The 25587-nt window shown below is 40.4% G+C and overlaps 1 protein-coding gene across 6 annotated transcripts in view; it reads right to left on the reverse strand.

Moving 5' to 3' along the window:
* Positions 1-745: 745 nt before the first annotated feature.
* The window catches only part of lyn (LYN proto-oncogene, Src family tyrosine kinase), a 94005-nt gene continuing 69163 nt past the window's right edge, over positions 746-25587 (reverse strand). For all 6 annotated transcript variants that reach the window (XM_073042175.1, XM_073042183.1, XM_073042157.1 and 3 more), the window contains 3 exons: positions 19523-19676; positions 17192-17323; positions 746-3051 (listed from right to left, as the gene is read on the reverse strand). In XM_073042175.1, the coding sequence (XP_072898276.1) occupies positions 2849-3051; positions 17192-17323; positions 19523-19676 (489 nt within the window). In that variant the 3' untranslated portion in view covers positions 746-2848. The remainder of the gene's footprint in view (positions 3052-17191; positions 17324-19522; positions 19677-25587) is intronic.

Consider the following 25587-nt stretch of genomic DNA (forward strand, 5'->3'; position numbering starts at 1 on the left):
AGACTGTGATGGGGTGTGTTTCTTGTAACTATTCAATATTAGATTAGCTACAAACAATTTGTAGTCTTGAAGGTTAGGTGACTTGCTTCACTCCACAGATAGGTTATGGATTTATAATTCTTTAAACATGATTTTTCTGAAGCTGAAATTTAAAGACTTTTGTAAATTATTTTTTTAAAAAAAGGACTGGTATTGAACAATAGTGATTATAATTTGTGACATTACTTGCTACCTGTAACATCAATCTTGCACACTACCAACTTTACAGACCATTTTGGCTCATTGGGCACCTCAGCCTTCGGCTTGGACATTGTGATAAGTTGTTATTGATTGACTTTGCAAGCTCTGTACATGCTCAGTATGTGGACTAATTTTTGTCCCATTGACATTTACTTCTGGAACAAACATTTCAGAAACAGCTTCTTTCTCTCTGCCATAAAATTTCTGAATGATCTACTAACCCACAAACACAACCTCATTAGGTATTTTATTTTTGGAATTTATGGATCTCTGCACTGTACTGCTGCAAAAAGCAAATTTCATTTCATAGGTCTGAATTAATCAATCTGACTATTTAAAATATTATATTGATGCACTATTATTTATCCTCTTTGGACAAGTGGAAATGTCCTAATTTATTTATAAGACTTTCTAAATACGTAAACCTTTTTCTTTTGAAAATGCAAGATGTATTTTGCCAGGAAGTATACTGAAAATATTTGGGCAGATGCCTTTATTATATCCATTGTCCATGTTACAAATTTATAATTTATTGGGCTTTTTTGCACAACAGGAAAATAAAGAAAGCATTACAAACTATTGCACGTTTACAATATAAGAATTAACAGTTTCATTAAAAGTCTTTTGCTATACACGATACATGAAAATGGTATTTCAATTCATCTGGAGAGGAAAACACTACACTTATTTTATATAAATGCAGTGACACCTTATACATTTTGTTTTCTGGAAGTTCACTGGATTGAAAAATGCACATTTGTTTCACAATTCATCTCAATTCCATAGATATTTATATAATGGAAATATTGAACAGGCTTTTGGAGTGTTTTTTTTCCACCTAAACTGACACAAACATTTTACAATATATTGTAAAGAATCTGACTTAATTCATTTCTGAAATGTAGAGCTGGACTTTAAATTCCAAGATGTTATCTTATGAAAGTTTATACATTCTGATCTTGATGAGAATGGTTAGTAGCGGAGACAGATGGAATTAGTGAATAATACAAAATCATTTATAAATTTTATAAATGCATAGGCATTTCGCCCTCTGTACTATAGCCAATGTGATTTATTTTTCTTAAAAATGTCAGAGTTTGGATTTATTGCTATTGTTGTACAATTTGAAAACTTTGCTCATCACACAATTATAAAATCTGTATGCAGTAACATTTCTTAAATGAAACCTTTTTAATGGGGGCCATGTGGAGAAATCAGCATTTTCACTCCAATAAAATCAGGAATGGAGGTGCTACCTCTTTTTTAAAAACAAGATCTCTTTTTTTAAAAAATAAAGGCACAACTCAGCATACTAATACCATATGAAACAATCCTCCTACTTGCCTCACACTTTCTGTATTTTTATTTAGTCAGTAATTGCAGGTTAAATAGAATGCTTTGTTGAATATTACAAAGTCTGTGTAAACAGAACAGCTTTTTATTTATTTAGATAGCCAAATTATAAATCAATAGAATTACAGAAAATAATAATCTGAAATATACCTGAATCTTCTGGAATCATCAAACTGACAACTGTCCTTTCAATTGATTATTTCTAGATATTACATTAATACCATTACTATTAAAACTTCCCTCTATCATATCATTTTTTATTGCAGTATTTATTTCTTAAATTGGAAAGGCCAGCTGACTTTACACATTTATGAGGCATGAGTGCCCCAATTTTAGTTGTTGGCATAAGGCAGGTTTCCCAACCATTTTTTTTTAATCCATGGACCAATACGATTAAGCAAGGGGTCCATGAACCCCAGGTTGGGACCCCCGGGGTAAGGTATAGCAACTATTATGAATGATGAACTGGCAAACTTCCATTGACAGTTAGAGTAGCCATGTGCCACCTTTGGCTACTGTGTATCACTCCTCCAACTAGGTCCAAATTTGAGACATAACTGCGGGACTTCTGTTTCTGTGAAGTACCATGTGGGTATCATGGGAGAGCTGTGTAGTGATTAGGATCGAAGATTAAACATCAATCCCCTGAAGTTGCACCATACCCCCACCCGGCTAACCATCTTGCATTAGAAATTTATTTGCAACTGGCACTATTTTCATAAATGAATTTCAGAGCATGTTGATGCAGATTCTGCTTCCATCCATAGTTCTCCTGAGCAGTCAGCCTTCATACCAGCCTAGAGCAGGCTTTGCACAGAAGAGATAGTGCGAGTGGGTGCGGTCTTACTTGGTTGATGTTCCCTAATGTTCTGGTTCTCAAAGAAGAAAGAAAGGCTATATACATTGTGCTGTTTTGAACTTAAGGATTTTCATAAATGTTTTACAGACAATGAATTGCTTTTCAAATGTAGTCACTGTTGCAGAAATTGCAGGAGTGAACTGTGCAGGAGTGAATGTGCACAGCAAATGCCCATAAAAGCGATTTGTTAGTAATCAGACCATTGGATTTAGAGTCAAGGGTCAAAGGTCAACTGCTCTGCTTTTCTCCAAAATAATGCCGGTGATCCTCAATCTTCTTCATGTAGAATTGTGATATACAGGTTTAATGGACATCAAAATGGAAGACTGCCTTTCACATATTAAGTTTGTGCTATTCATTGAATCTGCTGATTTGATTTTTCCATTTTAATTTCTTCTATGGTTGCTGCTGGTATTGCCCCTCTGTGGCTGTGTAAAAGTCTTCGAGCAGTCCTTTCAGGTATTCAAATGTTGGACGGTCTTCAGCGCTATTTTTCCAACAATTCTTCATGACATCATAAAGCTCCTGTGGACATTCTTCAGGTCGTGGCATACGATAACCACGCCCAATAGCATTTACAACTTCTGTGTTGGACATGCCTAGATGAAATAAAATTAATTTTTTCTTAGACAATGTTGAATTAAAAAATATAATGAAAAATTAAAACCGTCAATAAGTTTGCTTATGATAAACATTAGGACACAAAAGAAACCCAACGTCCATTGAAGTGTCTGAATGATAACAGTTCAAATATTACTCATGTAGTAGAACTTCCAAAGTTATGCATGTTATTCAGATAGATGGGTCCAGGCTTGGATAGTCCACAATCAAAAGTTTATGATATTGGCTGCATACTTTACCTCAGCTGGTTTAAAAAGCATATATACTATATGGCAATCTATGCAGTTTAATAAGTGCTCTCTTCATTTAAATTAGGCTTTCCCTTTGGAAACCAGGTGACAGGACTAAGGATGCACCACATCCTTTCCTGCACAGGTTTTAAATTCTACTTCTCCAGAAGATTACCCTAAGGCAGTGATGCCTGTTCGGAATGAGCACTGGTTATGGTGTCGAGGTTAGATCAAGAAATGGAACAGCAGTGATCTCTTCTCTGCTAGGGAAACCTGTTGGGATCAGAAAAGGTGTGTCTCAAAATCCTGAGCCCAAAGGAAATATTGGTGTGCAAGTTCTTGACTTGATCCTCATACACTCCAACTTTCCCTCAGTTAGGACTTTGCTGTCAGAGCAGTTGTTAAAAATAGGGTGAGTTGTACACCCAGAAGCAGACTTGCCTCAGTTCTTATTCTGGCATGAACTCAGTGGCCTGAATGGCTTCCTTCCATATCGTAAGGAAGTTTGAAAATATACATGATGTTCCTTGTGCTCAAGAGGGAGGCAGCAAATCCAACACCATAGCAAGCTGTGCAGTGTTCGCATTGAAGCCTCACATACATGAGCAGTGGGCTAGAGAGTGAGGAATACAGGTTATGTGATAATGGCTCAGAAAAGCAGCTAATGAAAGAGTAGTGCTGTGTAAAAATAAATCCCTTCTTGTATCTTTACTTCCTCATTCTGCAGCTTAAAATAGCTTTACTTTTCTCATTTTAAATTTTGATGAAGTCAGTTGACCGAAAGGTTAGCTCTGCTTTTCTCTCTGCCTATCCTATATTTGCTTTATCTGAGAAGCTAAAGTCATGAGGTAATTTTTTTAAAAAATGAGCTCACTAACCAAACCAGGCAAAATTACCAGTGATCTCTCACTCATTCACTCACTCACTCACTCTCTCTCTCAGCTGGAGGAACTCAGTAGGCCAGCTAGTATGTAAATGGTCACCATTTCAGGCCAAGACCCTCCACCAGGACAGGAAAATTATCAGCAATCTAAACAAAACATAGATATGCAGAAATAGTAATGTTATTATCAAATATACAGAAGAGTGCTTTGATATATTCAACAAGATGACGTGCACTATATGTTAAAATAAAAATCTCATGTGGACTGTACATACCGGCTGTGTGGTGAGAAAGGCACAATACCTCTTTCACCTCAGCTGGTTGAGGAAGTCTGGTATGGCTCCCAAATTCTAAGAATTTTCTACAGGGGTACGATTGAGAGCATTCTGCCTGGTATGGGAACTGTACTTCCCTCAATCACAGGACTCTGCAGAGAGCCCAGCGCATCTGTAGATGTGAACTTCCCATGGTTCAGGACATTTACAGAGACAGGTGTGTAAAAAGGGCCCAAATGATCATTGGGGACCCGAGTCACCCCAACCACAAACTGTTCCAGCTGCTACCATCCAGGAAACGGTACCACAGCATAAAAACCAGGACCAACTGGCTCTGGGACAGCTTCTTCCACCAGGCCATCAGACTGATTAATTCATTCTGATGCAACTGTATTTCTGTGTTATATTGACTATCCTGTTGTACATAATATTTATTATAAATTACTATAATTACACATTTGAACAGATGTAACGTAAAGATTTTTACTCATGTATATGAAGGATGGAAGTAATAAAGTAGATTCATTTCAAAATGTTATTTAAGATAGGAGCTGGATAAATTTGAAATAATATTGTATTTGATGGAAGGAAATGATTGGTAAGTTGATGGAGAAGATCCTGAGAGGCAGGATTTATGAACATTTGGAGAGGCATAACATGATTAAGAATAGTCCATATGGCTTTGTGAAAGGCAGGTCGTGCCTTATGAACATGATTGAATTTTTTGAGGATGTGACTAAACACATTGATGAAGGAAGAGCAGTAGTGTATATGGATTTCAGCAAGGCATTTGACAAGGTACCCCATGCAAGGCTTATTGAGAAAGTAAGGAGGCATGGGATCCAAGGGGACATTGCTTTGTGGATCCAGAACTGGCTTGCCCACAGAAGGCATGTCATATGTAGACGGATCATATTCTGCATGGAGGTCGGTGACCAGTGGTGTGCCTCAGGGATCTGTTCTGAGACATCTACTCTTTGTGATTTTTATAAATGACCTTGATGAAGTGGAGGGATGGGTGATGACACAAAGATTGGGGGTGCTGTGGATAGTGCAGAGGGCTGTCAGAGGTTACAGTGGGACATTGATAGGATGCACAACTAGGCTGAGAAGTGGCAGACGGAATTCAACCCAGATAAGTGTGAGGCAGTTCATTTTGGTAGGTTAAATATGATGGCAGAATATAGTATTAATGGTAAGACTCTTGGCAGTGTGGAGGATCAGAGGGATCTTGGGGTCCGAGTCCATAGGACACACACAACTGCTGCGCAGGTTGACTCTGTGGTTAAGAAAGCAAACACTACAATGGCCTTCATCAATTGTGGGATTGAGTTTAGGAACCAAGAGGTAATGTTGCAGCTATATAGGACCCTAGTCAGACCCCACTTTGAGTACTGGGCTCAGTTCTGGTTGCCTCACTACAGGAAGGATGTGGAAGCCATAGTAAGGGTGCAGAGGAGATTTATAAGGATGTTGCCTGAACTGGGGAGCGTGCCTTATGAGAATAGGTTGAGTGAACTCAGCCTTTTTTTCCTGGAGTAACAGAGGATGAGATGTGACCTGATAGAAGTGTATAAGATGATGAGAGGCATTGATCATGTGGATAGTCAGAGGCTTTTTCCTAGGGCTGAAATGGCTAACATGAAAGAGCACAGTTTTGAAGTGCTTGGAAGTAGATACAGAGGAGATGTCAGGGGTAATTTTTTTATGCAGAGAGCGGTGAGTGTGTGGAATGGGCTGCCAGCAACGGTGGTGGAGGCGGATATGATAGGGTCTTTTAAGAGACTCCTGGACAGGTACATGGAGTTCAGAAAAATAGAGGGCTATGGGTAACCCTAGGTAATTTCTCAGGTAAGGACATGTTTGGCACAGCTTTGTGGGCGAAGTGCCTGTATTGTGCTGTAGTGTTTTTTTTGTTTCTAGGAAATGACATAGTACTGACATGGATAGAAAATTGGTTGGCAGACAGGAAACAGTAGGGATTAACGGGTCCTTTTCAGAATGGCAGGCAGTGACTAGTGGGGTACCGCAAGGCTTGGTGCTGGGACCGCAGCTGTTTACAATATACATTAATGATTTAGATGAAAGGATTAAAAGTAACATTAACAAATTTGCAGATGACTCAAAGCTGGGTGGCAGTGTGAAATATGAGGAGGATGTTAACAGAATGCAGGGTGACTTGGATGGGTTGGGTGAGTGGGCAGATGCAGTTTAATGTGGATAAATGTGAGGTTATCCACTTTGGTGGCAAGAACAGGAAGGCAGATTCCTATCTGAATGGTGTCAAGTTAGGAAAAAGGGTAGTACAACAAGATCTAGGTGTCCTTGTTCATCAGTCACTGAAAGTAAGCATGCAGGTACAGCAGTCAGTGAAGAAAGTTAATGGCATGTTGGCCTTCATAACAAGGGGCGTTGAGTATAGGAGCAAAGAGGTCCTTCTAAAGTTGTACAGGGCTCTGGTGAGACCACACCTGGAGTATTGTGTTCAGTTTCGGTCTCCGAATTTGAGGAAGGACATTCTTGCTATTGAAGGGGTGCAGCGTAGGTTCATGAGGTTGATTTCCGGGATGGCGGGACTGTCATATGTTGAAAGATTGGAGCAACTGGGCTTGTATACACTGGAATTTAGAAGGATGAGAGGGGATCTGATTGAGACATATAAGATTATTAAGGGATTGGACACGCTAGGGGCAGAAAACCTGTTCCTGATGTTGGGGGAGTCCAGAACCAGAGGTCACAGTTTAAGAACAAGGGGTAGGCCATTTAGAATGGGGTTCAGGAGAAACTTTTTCACCCAGAGAGTTGTGGATCTATGGAATGCTCTGCCTCAGAAGGCAGTGGAGGCCAATTCTATGGATGCTTTTAAGAAAGAGTTAGATAGAGCTCTTAAAGATAGCGGAGTCAAGGGATATGGGGAGAAGGCAGGAACAGGGTACTGATTGTGGATGATCAGCCATGATCACAGTGAATGGCGGTGCTGGCTTGAAGGGCCGAATGGCCTACTCCTGCACCTATTGTCTATTGAAATAAATTGTGGAAATTTACTGATGTTGGTTCTATGACTATAAACATGATTCAGAATGCAAAGTGATTGCTACATAAATGATTGGTTCCACAAAATCTTTAGAAGATCTGAACAAAACCAAAGAAAATTATATTAAAATGTTTTTCTTATGGATAAATGATTGATTACTTGAAATTTGGCTCTGTAGTAGGACGAAGGATTTTTAAAAAAAATGGAAATCTTGGATGACTTTTTTTTCAAAACTAATTTGCATATTTTGGAGGTTGCTGTGTGTATTATGTTGTGATTCCACATGCTGATAATTTTGCCTCTCAAGTACTCCTGATGCCTGCTTCTTGAGGCTCTTGGGTACTTCTGATCCCTGCTCTGTATGCTGCATTTTATACTTGAGCAGTAAAATAAAATCAAACCTTTTAAAAACACTCCAAAGAAGCTCAGTTCCAGGAAGGTGTTTTTTTTTAAAAAAACGTGTGAATTAGCCTAGATTCTGTTGAAATTGTACCGAAGTAAATCATAGCACTAATACCAAGAACAGAAGAGTAAAACAGGTTGTTGGTAATCTTGTGGCAATCGATGGATCTTTAGTTCATTGAATGTCGATGCTTGTGTTAAATGGAAAATAACCCAGGGCAATTCTGAAACTTTTCATTGATTGCCTTGGAATCAAATACAATGTTTCACAAAAATGAATGCAGTTGTAAAACAATAATAAAAAAATAAATCTGTTGTTCATCCACGGAAAGGATTTCAATAAATCATAGGAGAGAGAGAAGAAGGTTAGATATCTTTTGCACTACTTTTTCAATTGGAAGCTTGTCCACTTGCCCTCAGTTGTTAGGAATTAAAGGAGCATATAACTTTAAGTCATTTCATTTTTTTTCAAAATTTAATTACAAGTGATTTAGAAAGAAGCTGTCTTAAAATACCCCAAAATTTTTGAAAGATGTTCAGTTTTCCTATGTTTGTTTACTTCTCATAACAAAAAAGGGAATTCAGCTTACTCTAGTTCTCAGAACATCCCCAGGAGTCCCATTTCCCCCACTTGATGGTAACATTTTGTCTCACATCTATGAATTCCCCCAATTCTCTTGACATCTACCTATAGCCGGGCTACTTTTCAGGAGTCAAATAACTGACCAGTAATGTGGGAGAAAACTAGATCACCCAGAACAAACACAAACAGTCCCAGGCAGAGCACACAAACTCCACACAGAAAGCATCCACGGTAAGGATTGAATATGGAACTGTGAAGCTAGTTGTCGGTGATAAAGTCACACATTTTAACAGGCATCACTTGGACAGAGAACGTGACATCTGGCATGGTAACAACATATCGGGTCATTAGGATTAACTGACTGAGATCAAGAACTTTCATCAACATCTTTCGAATTCTCTGCCTTGGGGACTGGTGGAGGATGGACTAATAGATATAGTTGAGGAGGAGATAGGTAAATATATGAAGGTTTGAGGAACTTTGAGGCTAACATTTAAAAGCCATGATCATAATGGATGGGAGGGCAGATTTCAGGGGTCTATGGCCTATTCAGAAATTAAAATTCCATTTCCAAACCATTGATAAAACAGTTTTATCTAAACTTCCTACTCCATTACTACCCAAAATGCTACCTTTGGGTTTGCCTATTTCATTTCTTCCTTTGTTGAACTAAGTTTCACCTTACAGACACCCAACTTCTCTTACCCATATCACACTTTTTTCCATTCCAGTCAGCACCAAACACCACTGGAAAGATCTCCTCCAACACATCACATCCGCAATCCAGCGCCTCAATTAATGTACGTCCCTGGACTTCCCCCTTCTCTGCTTCTCCTCCAGCCACTGCCCGACTTCAATGCTTTTATGTTAACTGCTTTACTTTCAGAAATCAAGCTTTACTTTGGAATATTCTGCTCATAATCTATGATCTTTTTCTCTTTTTTCCACACTTCCTAAAACTACATTTTGGCCACACTTTTGATTACTTCTTTACATTAGAATCATGACATTATTCTATGGATTTGCTTCCTTAGGGTTGTCATAACTGAGAAGGTGGGGGTGGAGAGGAGCTTCCACCACCACCTGTTAATTGATCCCATCGGTGTGTTTCTCAAATGGTCTCTGACAACCAAATCCAGCTTGTGGCCTTCACATGTGGTTTAGCTTCTAAGCACAGTCGAACCAGTTCTACTGACAGGAGAAGGGGCAAAGGTGGTTTAAAACCAGTCGTTTCAGGCAGATTGGGTTTGTCAGCTCATCTAGGAGAAGGAGAACGCTGAGCTCAAGCCTCCACTGTCTTGCAGCTATACCCACTCATGAGGAAGACTTTGGGAGTAAACCCTGGAGAGAAATCCAGTGCTGGAGTTCCTAAGGCAGTCCTACATTGACTTTAATGCTGACTGGCAACTCCTGCTACACCACTGGTGCCACACAGTATCAGCCTCCGCGGCTCCTTTCAGTTCATCGGCTGCATGGAGAGGGGGAGCCTGCGATGTGGGCAACAGCTTGCTTTCCATATTGTACTGTTCTGGCTTGTGTATGGACACGTGGACAGCTGGGACAGAACATTCATAGTTGACCCCAACCGACATAGAATCTCAATTCTATAGATTGACATATCTAACTGCGCCTGTACAGGAATAAAATTCCAGAGGCATGAAGGACATAGCATGAAAAAAAAATCCTTCGGTCTACTGAGTCTCTGCTGACAAAAAACAAGTTTGTTTACATTCGTGCTTTTTTACTTACTTCCCTTATTCTCATCAGCACCCCACCCCCCAGCACTATCACTAAACAAACAGTTACATGCAAGGGGGAATTTACAATGGCTAACTAACCTACCAGTCTTTGCAATATCGAAGGAAACTGGAGCATCACAGGAAACCTATCCAAACTCTACACAGACAACACCTCAGGTTGGGATTGAGCCGAACCACTGGTGTTTAGCAGCTCTATTGGCTGTGTGACTATGCCACCCTAAGTATGCAAGATCTACTTTATTCAAATTCATTGTGTTATAGGGGGCTCAATTAATCTCCGAGGAGTTTAGATTATATGTCTTTAACCTCTTGCTTCGGCAGTTTCAGGTACCCATCTGTTTTAAGCAGGCTTCGATTATACCGATGTCTATGAAGAATATGGTGACCTGTATTAATGACTATTATCCAGTAGCACTTACTGTAAGGATGAGAGGTTGGTGATTGAAATATACAAACCAACTCCTGCCTGAGAGCAACTTGGGTCCACTGCAGTTTGCCTACAGTCACAACAGGTCAACAGCAGATGCCATTTCATTGACACTTCTCTCAGTCCTGGAACATCAGGACAGTGAGGAAGCGCACATAGAACACAGCACATTACAGGCCCTTTGGGCCACAACGTTGTGCCGACCATGTAAACTACTCACATCAGGAAGATTTTTATTGACTACAGCCTTCAATACCATCATTCACACAAAACTAAACAATGCACTTCAAATCAATTCCTCCTTGTGCAATTGGATCCTCAGTTTCCTCACTTGAAAACCCCAGTCAGGTCAGATTGACAACAACATCTTTCACAATCTCCATCAGCAAGGCTGTGTGCGTATCCCCATTTTACACTTATGACTGTGAGGCTAAACACAGCTCCAATGCCACATTTAACTTGTTGATGATACCACTGTCTTGGCCAAATCAAAGGTGGTGACGAGTCGGAGATTGAAAACCTGGCTGAATGCCACAACAACAAACTGTTACTCATCGTTGGCAAGACTGGGAAGCTGATTATTGATTTCAGGAAGAGGAAACCAGAGCTCCCTGAGCCAATCCTCACCCAGGGATTAGAGGTGGAAAGGGTTAACAACTTTAAATTCCTCAGTGTTATAATATCAGAAGGTCTCTCCTGCGTCTTGCATGTAAGTGCCAATATGAAGAAAGTGCCTCTACTTTCATAGAAGTTCGCGGAGATTCAGCTTGTCGTCTAAAACTTTGACGAAGTTCTATAGATGAGTGGTGGGAAATAAATTGACAGGTTGCATCACAGTCTGGTATGGAAACACCAATGCCCTTGAACAGAATATCCCACAAAAAGTGGAGGATATGGCCCAGTCTATCACAGGAAAAGCCCTCCCCACCACTGAGCACATCTACACGGGGCACCTTCGCAGCATCCATTATCAAGAACCCACACTACCCACACCATGTTCTCTTCTCGCTGTTGCCTCAAGACCTACACTACCAGGTCCAGGAAAACTTATTACCCCTCAACTTAAAGGCTCTTGAACCAGGGGGGATAACTTCACTCACACATCCCTGTTCCCACTGAACTGGACTCAATTTCAAGGATTTTTCCATCTCATATTCTTGATGTTTATTGCTCATTTATTAACATTATTTCTTTTTTCTCTTTCTTTTTGTAGTGTTTGCACAGGTTGATTTTCTTTTGCACATTGCTTGTTTGTCCGCCCTGTTGGGTGTGGTCCTTCATTGATTCTATTGTGTTTTTTCTACTTGCTGTGATTGCCCGCAAGAAAATAAGCCATAGGATTGTATTTGGTGGCATATACTGTATGTACTTTGATAACGAATTGACTTTGAACTTTGAATGTTAAAAGCAGGCCTTCCTCTCTGTAGAAGAACGCTTTGATATCACTAATGCTGGGGAACTTCACAATGACTGCACGGTAAGGAATGAGGAACTTGTAGCTTGATCTGGTGCTGGAGCCACATGATTCTGAGAAACCCGGCTATAGGTTGAAAAATTCTGCATTCATTGCAGCTCTGAGTTTGGCCCCAAACAGTTTTTTTACTAGGGAAGCCTAACTTTACCACTGTTAAGGTGTGTCAGGCAGAAGTTGAGGTTATACAGATAATGATGATAATTAAATTAATTTGAAGAAAAAGACACTAACTCCTTCAGAAATAACTAGGGTGTGACGGAGAATTTTTATAACACAGTGGAAACCTATCAATATGCAGGCATGTTCCAGAAAATCAAATTCAAAACACTCTGGGGTCGCAGCTGAATTAACAAATATAAATGGGGCAAAAGGGGGCCTCTGGCACAGAGTCTGGCCTTCGGCTCAGAAGGGTAGGGAGAGGAAGAGGATGGCAGCAGTGATAGGGGACTCTATAGTTAGGGGGTCAGACAGGCGATTCTGTAGACGCAGGAAAGAAGCACGGATGGTAGTTTGCCTCCCAGGTGCCAGGATCCGGGATGTTTCTGATTGCGTCCACGATTTCTTGAAGAGGGAAGGAGAACAGCCAGAGGTTGTGGTACATATTGGTACCAAAGACATAGGCAGGATAAGGGAGGAGGTCCTGAAAGCAGACTACAGACAGTTAGGAAGGAAGTTGAGAAGCAGGATCTGAAAGGTAGTAATCTCGGGATTACTGCCTGTGCCACGCGACAGTGAGTATAGGAATAGAGTGAGGTGGAGGATAAATGCGTGGCTGAGGGATTGGAGCAGGGGGCAGGGATTCAGATTTCTGGATCACTAGGACCACTTTTCAGGCAGGAGTGACCTGTACAAAAAGGACCGGTTGCACTTGAATCACAGGGGGACCAATATCCTGGCAGAGAGGTTTGCTAAAGCTATTGGGGAGAGTTTAAACTAGAATTGCTGGGGTATGGGAACCAAACTGAAGAGACAGAGGAAGAGGCAATTGGCTCACAAATAGAGAAAGCTTGGAGACAGGTGTGAGAGGGAGGATAGGCAGGTGATAGAGAAGGGATGCGCTCAAACCGATGGTCTGAGATGTGCCTATTTTAATTCAAGAAGTATTATGAACAAAGTGGATGAGTTAGAGTGTGGATCAGTACTTGGAGAAATGATGTTGTGGCCTTTACAGAGACTTGAATGGCTCAGTGGCAAGAATGGTTACTTTGAGTGCCAGGCTTTAGATCTTTCAGAAAAGATAGGGTGGGAGATTAAAAAAAGGTGGGGGCATAGCACTGTTGATCAGAGATAGTGTCATGGCTGCAGAAAAGGAGAAAGAGATGGAGCGATTATCTACTGACTCTCTGTGGGTGGAAGTTAGGAACAGAAAGGGGTCAATAAATCTATTGTGTGTTTTTATAGACCACCCAATGGTAACAGGGACATCGAGGAGCAGATAGGGAGACAGATTCTGGAAAGGTGTAATTTTAACAGAGGAGAGGGTGTACTTGATCTGGTATTAGGAAATGAACCTGGTCAGGTTTCACATCTCTCAGTGGGAGAGCATTTTGGAGATGGTGATCATAATTCTATCTCCTTTACCATAGCATTGGAGAGGGATAGGAACAGAGAAGTTAGGAAAGTGTTTAATTGGAGTAAGGGGAAATATGAGGCTATCAGGCAGGAACTTGGAAGCATAGATTGGAAACAGATGTTCTCAGGGAAATGTACGGAAGAAATGTGGCAAATGTTCAGGGGATATTTGCAGGGATTTCTGCATAGGTATGTTCGAATGAGATAGGGAAAGGATGGTAGGGTACAGGAACCCTGGTGTACAAAGGCTGTTGTAAGTCTAGTCAAGAAGAAAACAGCAACTTACGAAAGTTTCAAAAAACTAGGTAATGATAGAGATCTAGAAGATTATAAGGCTAGCAGGAAGAAGCATAAAATAAAATTAGGAGAGCCAGAAGGGGCCATCAGAATGCCTTGGCGGACAGGATTAAAGAAAACCTCAAGGTATTCTACAAGTATGTGAAGAGCAAGAGGACAAGACGTGAGAGAATAGGACCAATCAAGTATGACAGTGGGAAAGTGTGCATGGTACTGGAGGAGATAGCAGAGGTACTTAATGAATATTTTGCTTCAGTATTCATTATGGAAAAGGAACTTGGTGATTGTAGGGATGACGTACAGCAGACTGAAAAGCTTGAGCATGTAGTTATTAAGAAAGAGGATGTATCAAGTTGAATAAGTCATCGGGACTGGATGACATGTACCCCAAGCTACTGTAAGAGCTGAGGGAGGAGATTGCTGAGTCTCTGGTGATGATCTTTGCATCATCAATGGGGACGGGAGAGCTTCCGGAGGATTGGACAGTTGCAGATGTTGTTCCTTTCCTTGAGAAAGGGAGTAGAAATAGCCCAGGAAGTTATAGACCAGTGAGTCTTAACTCAGCGGTTGGTAAGTTGATGGACTAGATCCCGAAACGCAGAATTTATGAACATTTGTAAAGGTATAATATGATTAGGAATAGTCCATATGGCTTTGTCAAAGGCAGGTCATGCCTTATGAACCTGACTGAATTTTTTGAGGATGTGACTGAACACATTGATGAAGGTTGAGCCATAGATGTGGTGTACATGGATTTCAGCAAGGCATTTGACAAGGTACCCCATGCAAGGCTTATTGAGAAAGTAAGGAGGCATGGGATCCAAGGGGACGTTGCTTTGTGGATCCAGAACTGGCTTGCCCACAGAAGGCAAAGAGTGGTTGTAGATGGATCATATTCTGCATGGAGGTTGGTGACCAGTGGTGTGCCTCAGGGATCTGTTCTGGGACCCCTACTCTTTGTGATTTTTATAAATGACCTGGATGAAGAAGTGAAGGGAAGGGTTAGTAAATTTGCTGATGGCACAAAGGTTGGGGGTGTTGTGGATAGTGTGGAGGGCTGTCAGAGGTTACAGCAGGACATTGATAGGATGCAAAACTGGGCTGAGAAGTGGCAGATGGAGTTCAACCCAGATAGGTGTGAAGGTGGATCATTTTGGTAGGTCAAATATGATGGCAGAATATAATATTACTGGTAAGATTCTTGGCAGTATGGAGGATCAGAGCGATCTTGGGATCTGAATCCATAGAACCCTCAAAGCTGGTGCACAGGTTGACTCTGTGGTTAAGAAAGCATACACTGCATTGGCCTTCATTAATTGTGGGATTGAGTTTAGGAACCGAGAGGTAATGTTGCAGCTATATAGGACCCTGGCCAGACCCCACTTGGAGTACTGTGCTCAGTTCTGGTCGCCTCACTATAGGAAGGATGTAGAAACTATAGAAAGGGTGCAAAGGAGATTTACTAGGATGTTGCCTGGATTGGGGAGCATGCCTTTGAGAATAGGTTGAGTGAACTTGGCTTTTTCTCCTTGGAGTGACAGAAGATGAGATGTGACCTGATAGAGTGATAGAGGTGTATGAGATGATGAGAGGCATTGATCGTGTGGATAGTCACGGGCTTTCTCCCAGGGCTGAAATGGCTAGAATGAGAGGGCACAGTTTTAAGGGTGCTTCGACATACAAACGTTTGTAGTACAGAGGAGATGTCAATGGGTAAGTTTTTATGCAGAGAGTGGTGAGTATGTGGAATGGGCTGCCGGCAATGGTGGTGGAGGTGGATACGATAGGGTTTTTTTAGGAGACTCCTGGACAGGTACATGGAGCTTAGAAAAACAGAGGGCTATGAGCAATCCTAGTTAATTTCTAAGGTAAGGATATGTTAGACTCCGCTCTGTGGGCCGAAAGGCCTGTATTGTGCTGTAGGATTTCTATGTTTCTAAAAATAGATCATCCTGGTAGAGGCTAAGTAAGTGAGACAGCTACAATGGGGATAGAAACAGAGTTGGTGCTTTAGATTAAGGATTCTTCACGAGAAATGGAGAAGTGAGGACACAAGCATGTTTTAAATTGCAGAGAGGAATAACATGGAGAGAAGCAAGGGAAAGGTATAGCAAATCTGAGAAAAAAGTGATTGTTCCCTAAAATTTCTCTAATTGCCCAGAATGAATGTAAGATGCTGTATGACATACTTAAATAATGTGTTGGTGAAAAGTGTATAAAGCCAATGATGAAAAGGTTAGTGGGGAATTTCTGATATTGAACTAAAATAACAGATGATTAGGATCTTGCCTGGAATGGAGGGCTGTAGTTGTAAGAAAAGACTGGGTTTATTCTCACTGATACGTTCGAGGCTGACAGTGACCTAATGGAGGTTTACAAATTTAGGGCAAATAGGCAGTGTTTTTTTAAAATCCCAGGTCAAGGGAGGTGTATGGTGAAGAATAATAATTGATTTTTATATACAGTGTGTGTTCTATTTTATATCACATTAATTATGTTGTATTGCACTCAACACAACTTCTGACACTAATAGCTCAAATGTCTTCTTCCAGTTGAAACATTGCTAACCATATAGCGATTGCTGAAATTAACTTTTAGGATTATCTTCTGTTCAGGCTTATTAGCAAGCTCTATAGAAGTGACAACAGAAGGTTTGCAATGGATTTTGACTTTTTGCTACTTTATTTTTGATAAAAATCTCCTTGTATCTAATGATGGATTAAAAAGCTCTTATAGAGCACCAGTACAATTCTATGTGCTCTAATATACTGTGAGCAAACTCAGGTTTGATTCGATCTGTGCAAACTTATCTGTGGTACCATAATTGACTTCAGTACTGAGGATCAAGAGCAAAGGCACAGTTTGTGAGATTGTTAATGGAAGATCTTAGCTGGGAATTTTCATATGTGAATGCTGCACTTGAACTGCATAGAACATAACAGGTTTTGATTAAAGAATACTATTGTTATAGGTTTTTGAAAGGGCACTACCTTGATCTACTAGTGGGACTGTCATGTGGAAGCTACAGTTTAAATGAGAAAAGAAAGTGGAAAGCAAAGTATAAAAAAAAAAATTGCAAGAAAAAAATATTGACACTGTATTTAGTTTCACAACCAGAAAATTGTCATATGGTGTCCAGCAATATTATAACAGTGAACAACAACAATGTTGACATTCTTACCTGGGTATGGAATTTTGCCGTAGGTGACTATTTCATACAGGAGTATTCCAAACGACCATACATCTGATTTAATTGTAAAAGATCCATAGCTTATAGCTTCAGGTGCAGTCCACTTAATTGGAAATTTAGCCCCTAAAACAGAAAGTATACAACTTTTGTTACATTGCAAGCACCTGTCTGGATGATATAGTATCTTCACAGTCAACAGCCATCAAGGATGCTAATTATATTTAAAGTAATTTTTAATGAATGAGTATTTTGGTAACAGAATATCTTTTATTTCCAAGTACAAAGTATCTGAATGTTCATTGAAATAAGTAAGTTAGAGTTATCGGACATTGACAGTAGCTTCTGCCAGTAGTTCAATACGTCCTTTTAACTACTCCTGTATTAGATAAATAGAGGATGACTAGAGTGCGGGTAGGACTGATCAGGGATACAAGAGGAAACGTGCCCAGAGTCGGAGGAAGTAGGGGGAGGTCCTTAATGAATACTTTGCTTCTGTGAGAGGGACCTTGACAAATGTGATGACCATGTAGAATAGGCTGATATGCTGAAACATGTCGGTGTTAACAAAGAGGATGTGCTGGAACTTTTGAAAAACATTTAAGATGGATAGGTTTCCTGAGCTGGATGGGTATAGGCAGGTTATAAGGAGCGAGGAAGAAAACTTGTCAATTTAACAGTTACCTCAAAATATTTTGAATTTGATTTTGAAGTATGCTTTCAGGAACATATGCATATTGTTAGGTTTGTACTGTATTACAAAAACATTTTCTCTATCAAGAAAGGTAATAGGGATAATCATGGGAATTATAGATCAGTGAGTCTTACTTCAGTGGTTGGCAAATATTTGGAGAGCACTCTTAGAGATAGAATTTATGAGCATTTGGTGAAGCATAGACTGATAGTCTGTGCATGGCTTTGTCAGGGGCAGGTTGTGCCTCCTGAGCCTGATTGAATTCTTTGAGGAAGTGACAAAGCACAATAATGAAGGTTGAGCAGTGGATGTGGTGTATATGGATTTGAATAGGGCATTTGATAAGTTTCCCCACGGTAGGATTATTCTGAAAGTCAGGAGCCGTGGGATTCGGGGAGACTCGACTGCGTGGATTCAGCTTGGCTTGCCACAGGAGGCAGGGTGGTTGTGGAGGAGCGTGTTTTGCTTGGAGGACAGTAAGCAGTGGTGTTCTGCAGGAATCTGTTCTAGTACCCCTGAGCTTTGTGATTTTTGTAAGTAACTTGGATGATAAAGTGGAAAGGTGGTTTAGGAAGTCTGCAAATGACATGAAGGTTGGTGGTGTTGTGGATGGTGTAGAATGGGACATTGACAGAATGCAGAGATGGGCTGAGAAGTGATCTGTAAAATTGTGAAGTGATGCACCTTGGAAGGGAATTGAGTTCAAGAGCAGTGAGATGATGTTGCAGCTATATAAACCTCTGGCTAGACCACACGCGGAGTATTGTGTTCGGTTTTGGTTCCCTCGTTGTAGGAAGGACGTGGAAGCTATGGAGAGAGTGCAGAGGAGACTTACCAGGATGCTGCCTGGATAAGAAAGTATGTCATATGAAGCAAGGTTGAGCGATCTGGAGTGGAGGAGGATGAGCAGCGACTTAACAGAGGTACGAGATAATATGAAGCATTGATAAAGTGGAATGTTAGAGGTAGATTTTTTTTTATTTTTTCAGTGAGTCGCGGGTGCATAGAACACATTGCCAAGGCTGGTGGTAAAGGCTGACACATTAGGGACATTTAAGTGATGCTTGGATAAGCAAAATTTTGCCAATTAGAATAAGCCAACATCATAACAAGATGTTGTTTGACAGATAAATAATTTTTCATTCATGGCTAAAATTTTCTGTCTCAATTTTTATTGCTGCAGATTGCTGGTTTTCATGATAAGTAACATACAAAATTATAAACTTGTAGCTTACTTAAGGATTACATTTAAAACATTTGATTCACAACAGCCTGGAAAACACAAAATAGTGGAAAATCAAAGCAGTTTAGGTATCAAAGATATACATTCATGTTGTCCTTAAGATTCATAGAAAGTGAAAGCAGATCTTTGGGCACTGAAACATACCCTTTGTGCTTATCTAACAAAATTGGAGTACGAGAACACAAGAAAAATTCCCCTTAAATTCCCGAAGCACCACTGGAAAAATGTCAGATATTTTTCTATTTATAATATAGAACATAAATAACTCATTTTAGTTATGGCCATTTATCATTAAACATTTTAAATTCTTTATATTGTTGATAGTTTAGTGGAATTAGACATTCATAAAATTGCTATCAGTTTTGTAGCTCAGGCAGTTGAAATGTACCTTCTTTGGCTGTGTATTCATTATCTTCAATTATTCGAGCAAGGCCAAAATCAGCAATTTTGCACATCAGGCTGTCAGATACTAGAACATTAGCTGCTCTAAGATCTCGGTGGATGTAATTTTTTCTTTCAATGTATGCCATTCCCTCTGCAATCTACAAGAGAGCAAAGTACATTTTAGGGGTTGCCGTATCAACAAAGTAGGGCCACGTAAAATAGTAAACAATAGATCTGCTGGCTGCAAAGTAACCCAATCTGCTATACCAATTCACAGGAGGATTTAATTGAGCAAGGAAAATACTGTAGAATGGTAATGATGATTAAAATGGAAAACTGAGGATTAAATAACATCAGTGTGCTTTATGCACTATTGATCCACTCTTTGTTTTACGATACACAATGAGCAAGCAAAGGAAACAGGAACTTTAATCATCCACTGTACAAGAAAGAGCATTGAAAGACTTTGTATGCAATGTCAAAATTGCATTTAAAGAATTAGGAAGGCTCAGCCCATGAAATGTAGTCAGTCCCCATTGTTTTTATTCTATAAATCTCAATATAAAATGGAAAACAGCAGTTAAATCCAAGAGAAGCTTCTAATACACGGGGGAATACTTTTGCATAATTAGTGACAGAATCTGTTACTTGTGGATGTTTTCACATAATTAAGAAAAGGATATAATTATAGATCTAAACCGAGAACAGAAATGCTGGAAAATTTCAGCGGCTCAGAGCCTCTGAGGAAGAGAAACGCGTAACATTGTAGATACTGTATAACTAATTTACCCCGCAATAATGCAGAAAACAAGTGTACCGAGTTTAAAGTTACAAAGTAGCTTGGATGAAAATGATTTCCTGCATGAAACATCACACATTAAGTTACCTGGTTCAACTTCGTGGACTACCAGTTTCATGTTACCTTGGACATTGTTTTGCTAAAAATTTGGATTGGAACTTCCATCATTATTCAAAGGAAAGATGATAGCTCTAATCAGAATCAAATACAAGGTTCCATCAGAAGGTTCAACAACCTAAAGCCCAGATGGTGGATAGACAGAATGTAACGGGTCCAGCAATTTACTGATAACCATGATGTGCAGAATCTACAGTGCGTATAAGATCATCCTTGGCTAAAGCATCTAAGGGACCTCTTTGTTTTAGAACTAAGAGGAAAGGGGAACTTTAAGGACAGAGAAGAAGATAGCATCGGTTGAAAGGAACACTTGAAAGAGCTTCTCCATCATAACTTTTTCCTTGAAAAGAATGCATTCTGCTGAATTCCACACCAGACTCTTCACCCTGACCTCTCTGCCATTCTGAATGATAATCTGTCAAAAAGGCTTTGTGCCAGCTGGAAAGCTAGAAGGCATGATGAGCAGATAGAATATAAGCATGATACTAAAACATGGTAGAAGGGAACTTTCGTCACAGATCTATCACTTATTCCTATATCCAGGAAGTAGAGGAAACAGCAGGAAAACTCAGAGATATTATAATCATGACCATTTACAAGAAGCAAGGCAACTCTGATAACACTTACATTGGGGTATGGGATTCTATTTCTCATGCTCCTCAACTAAAAAGGTATGGTGTGCCTACAATATCTATAGGTAAAATATACTGAGAAGTGTTATTGAATTACCCTGTTCTAAAGTTTCCGGATGTGATTGTTAATTTCTGTTGTTAGTTACAGTATGGTACACCAGCCTGGGGTAGTAGCACAAAGCTATAATTAAGAATGGCAAAATCAATCTAGTTCAAGTTGTTACTTAATGGGTATAAACTTCTATTAGAGGTATCCGGTATGACTCTATTGTGTTAATCCTATGAGCTCCTTGAAATCAATAGTTTAGTGATCTCATCTACGCTGCCACAGGAAAAAAAATGTTTTTAAATGTGCTGTCTTCCTATATCTTTAGAACTCTACCCCAGTTTGAATGAACAGTTTCAGAAAAGCACTGAGAAAGATCTAACAAATGTAACTACTTTAAACAGAAGGGATTCTGCAAATGCTGGAAATCCAGAATAGCGCGCATGCGCGCGCACACACACACACACACACACACACACACACACACACACACACACACACACACACACACACACACACACACACACACACACACACACACGATGCTGGAGGAACTCAACAGGTCAGGCAGCATCTGTGGAAAGGTATAAAGAGTCCAGGTTTCAGGCTGAAGCCTGTCACCAGCACCCATGTAACTTCTGGCAGCCTTTTCTGTGAGCATGTATTTTATCCTGTTTTTTTTTAAATAAGAAGAAAATAAGTTGCAATTATTTTTTTAAATGTTGAAATATTGATTAAGGCAAATATTACAATGATTTTGACAAATAATGCTCTATTTCCATATTTTATTCAAATGGATAGTTGCCCTCATTCAACACTAAAACTGCAAGGCACATTTGGATTATCACATCATGGCAGGAACTATGAACAACATACATACAATATTGGAGCTACTCAGCATCTCTGGAGGGGAATAAGAAGTCAAAGTTTTGGGCCAAAGCCCTTCTTTAGGACTGGGAAGGAAAGGGGCAGAAGCCAGAATAATGAGGTGGGGGGGGGGGGGGGAGACGAGCAGAAGCTGGCAAGTGGTGGGTGAGACCAAATGAGAGGGGGAGGTGGGTGGGAGGTCAGAAGAAAGGGAATGATATGAGAAGCTACAGGTTGCAGAGGCTGAAAGAGGAGGAACATGATAGGAGAGGAGAGTAGACCATGGAATTAAGAGAATGAAGTGGGAAACCAGAGGGAGATGATGGGCAGGCCATGAGTGTGGGGGAGGGGAAGAGAAAGGCTGAGAGTGGGGGATATTTGGAGAACAGAGATGAGTGATTACTGGATGTTAGAGAAATTGGTGTTCATTCCATCATGCTGCAGGCTATGACCAGAAAGAATATGAGATACTGCTCCTCCAAACCGCAATTGACCTGATTGTGCCAGTGTAGGAGGCCATGGACAGATGTGTCCATGTGGGAATGGAAAGTGAAATGGGTGGTGATTAGGAAACCCTGGCACTTGTGGTGGACAGAGCATATGTGCTTGATGAAGCAGTCTCCCAATCTGCATAGGCAGTCTCGCAAATGAAGCACCACATCACCTGGAAGGACTGTTTATGGCCCCAAATGGTGGTGAGGAAGGAGGTATGGCACTTGTCATGGTTGAGGATTAAGTGCCAGGAGGGAGATCTGTGGGTGGGGATGAGTGGGCCAAGGATTCATGAAGAAAGCAGGGTGGTGCAGGAGAGTCAATGATGTGCTTTGTTGCGGGACCCTGTTGATAGCAGAAGCTGTGGAGAATAATCTGTTGGATATGGAGAATTGTGGGGTGTTGGGTGAGGACAAGGGGAATTCTGCTCCTGTTGTTTTGGTGGGACTGGGGTGAGGACAGACATGCTGGAGAAGATACAGGTGATAGCAACATCAAAAGTAGTGGAAGGGAAATGCGCTACTGAAAAAAAAGAGGGCATTTCAGGTTCCCTGGAATGGAAAGCCTCATCCTGAGAAACAGATGAGGTGGATCCAGAGGAATTTGGAGAAGAGAATACCATTTTTACAAGTGACAGATTGGGAAGAGGTATAGTCAAGATACATGTGAGAGTCAGTGGGTTTGTAAAAGATATCCATAGATATTCTGTCTCTGGAGATGGAGACAGAGATCAAGAAAGAAGAGAGAGATGACAGATGGATCAAGTAAATTTTAGAGCTGGGTGGAAGTTGGAGGGAAAAATTGATGAAATTGACTATCTCAGCATAGGTGTAGGAAGTGACTCCAGTGCAGCTGTCAATGTAGTGGAGAAAGAGTTGAGGAGAGTTGCCAATGTAGGCTTGGAACATGTACTGATCCCACTTAGCTGATGAAAAGGCAGGCATAGTTGAGGCTGATGCAGGTGCCTTTGTCTTTCCTCATTCTGGTGGCCCTCTCAAATCCTTCTCTTCCCTCTCCTGCCTCAGGACCTGCTCATCATCTCCCTCTGGTTCCATTCCCTTTACTCTATTGTCCCCTCCTATCAGATTCCTTCTTCAGCCCTTCCCCTCTTCTATGTATCACCTCCCAGCCTCTCAAATCATTCCCACTTCCCTACCCACCTACCCCCTCGCATGGTCCCACCTAGCACCTTCTGGCTTGTACTCCTCCCCTCTGCCCATCACCTTATTCTGGCTTCTGCCCCTTCCTTTCCAGTCTCGATGAAGGGTGTCTGCCTTAGACTACTTACTTCCCTCCATAGATGCTGCCTGACTTGTTGAGTTCCTCCAGTATTTTCTGTGTGTTGCTCAACTGCAGAATCTATTTCTCTATGGCAGGAACTATACTCCTGTGCTCTGCTTAGTACACAAAAGCATGTAAGTGAAAAACTTGTCTTTATTCAGAAAGAGGATATTACAGAAACTGCACAGTCAAATGGAAACCCTTTCAATATCTCTGCTTCCTAAAGTTCAGTAAATCTTTTTTTGCATATTTCTGGCAGTGTAATACAATCTCTGAGGGTGTGATTAAGGAAGACCCTGCCTAAAACATGCACGGCCTGCTTCGCCATAGGTTAAAGGGGACAAAAATGAGCAGATGCAGCCTCTGGTAAAGAGTTTCAGGAAATCCCTCCTCCAGTGTTGCAGAGTTTTATTTCATTCCTCCCTCTCCTCTTAACACCAGAATGGGACTGAACGGGAAAGGAGTCGGGAGGGAGGGAAGACAATGATTTATCTATTACAGTTGTAGACTAGTTTACGCTTTGCTACGTTGATCAAGTAGCAGGGCCTTGAAACTGTACTTATTCACATACAGTACGCTTCAGTGATATTGAGAACAGCACATCGCCACTCTTTTTCCAGTTCCTCTTTTGGGAAGTGCTAATGGAAATTGTGATCATAGTGTTATTTTTGCTAACTGACGTGTTTGAACAGAAGTAGCAAAATTATTATTAGTGGTGAAATGGCTAGAAATATTTTCTAAAGCACTAAAGAACTCCAAAAAGCATTTTTTTCCTACAAAAATGTCACTTTAGTGTAGCAATGACTGCTTTCATTACCAGCTATAGTTTCCCTCTAGAACAGGAATTGTTTGGGGGGGTTTGGGGAAAGGTTCAAGGGGGACTGTGAGCTTCAATGGGGGAAAAAATTGACGGCTTTATTTTCCCTAACCTCTATCTGAAATTTAGTATTTTTTTTCAATTATGAATGTAGGCAACAAACCACAGTAGTATAAGCAGTATCTGTGACTTTGTCACCAATAGAAATCATTGATATTCTCATATCACATTACAGTTGTTACAAATATCTCAAAATATAATTTATGGCACACTCATCACTACTTCAAAATTAGACCTGCCGCTAGATCAAACAGGATCGCAGTCTTCCAGTCTGCAGATGGTAGTGTGATGTAGCTGGTCAGCTATCGGGCAGCCCAGCCATTGGATATCCACCATGACATGTATGTTGCTTTGTCAGTCTAATTGAAGTTAAGTAACAATAGCTGTCGCACTGATATGTTTTTACAAAAACAAAATTTGATTTGAACTTGCCTATATTTTAAATGTATAGGCTTATTATTTAATGTGTTAATGAAGAAGCATATATAGTACTATATCACTATTGTTTTAAAAAAATTTTGATAACTATTCATTGGTTTCTTTTGTAATCCTATGCATCTTAGGTTATATTTAAATATATTATTCTGGGAATGGATCTGTACATCGGCTTCAACGGAATGCCAGAGGGGTCCATGGTATAAAAAATTAAAGCAGATCCCTGGAAAAGTTGTTACCAGTCCAAATATCCTTACAAAGTCCTCCTCATGAATTGCTGGGGATAGTTGCAGATCAAGCAACCACCTGATAATCATACCAACATCTCAGAGCTCTTTATCATATCCCATTCCAAGATGGACCCAACCCAGCTGGCAACAAAATAGTATAGTGGCAGAAGAAAGTACTCCAAGAATCCTCAACATTAACTCTGGACTTCTTCCAGTGTTATGACATTAGGTCACTTACAAAGGAGTGTTCTGCCTTCAATGGATAAATAGATTAGGCCTTCAGGCTGATCAAA

This window comes from Hemitrygon akajei, chromosome 1 (assembly GCF_048418815.1).
Source record: "Hemitrygon akajei chromosome 1, sHemAka1.3, whole genome shotgun sequence".
NCBI classification, from domain to species: domain Eukaryota; kingdom Metazoa; phylum Chordata; class Chondrichthyes; order Myliobatiformes; family Dasyatidae; genus Hemitrygon; species Hemitrygon akajei.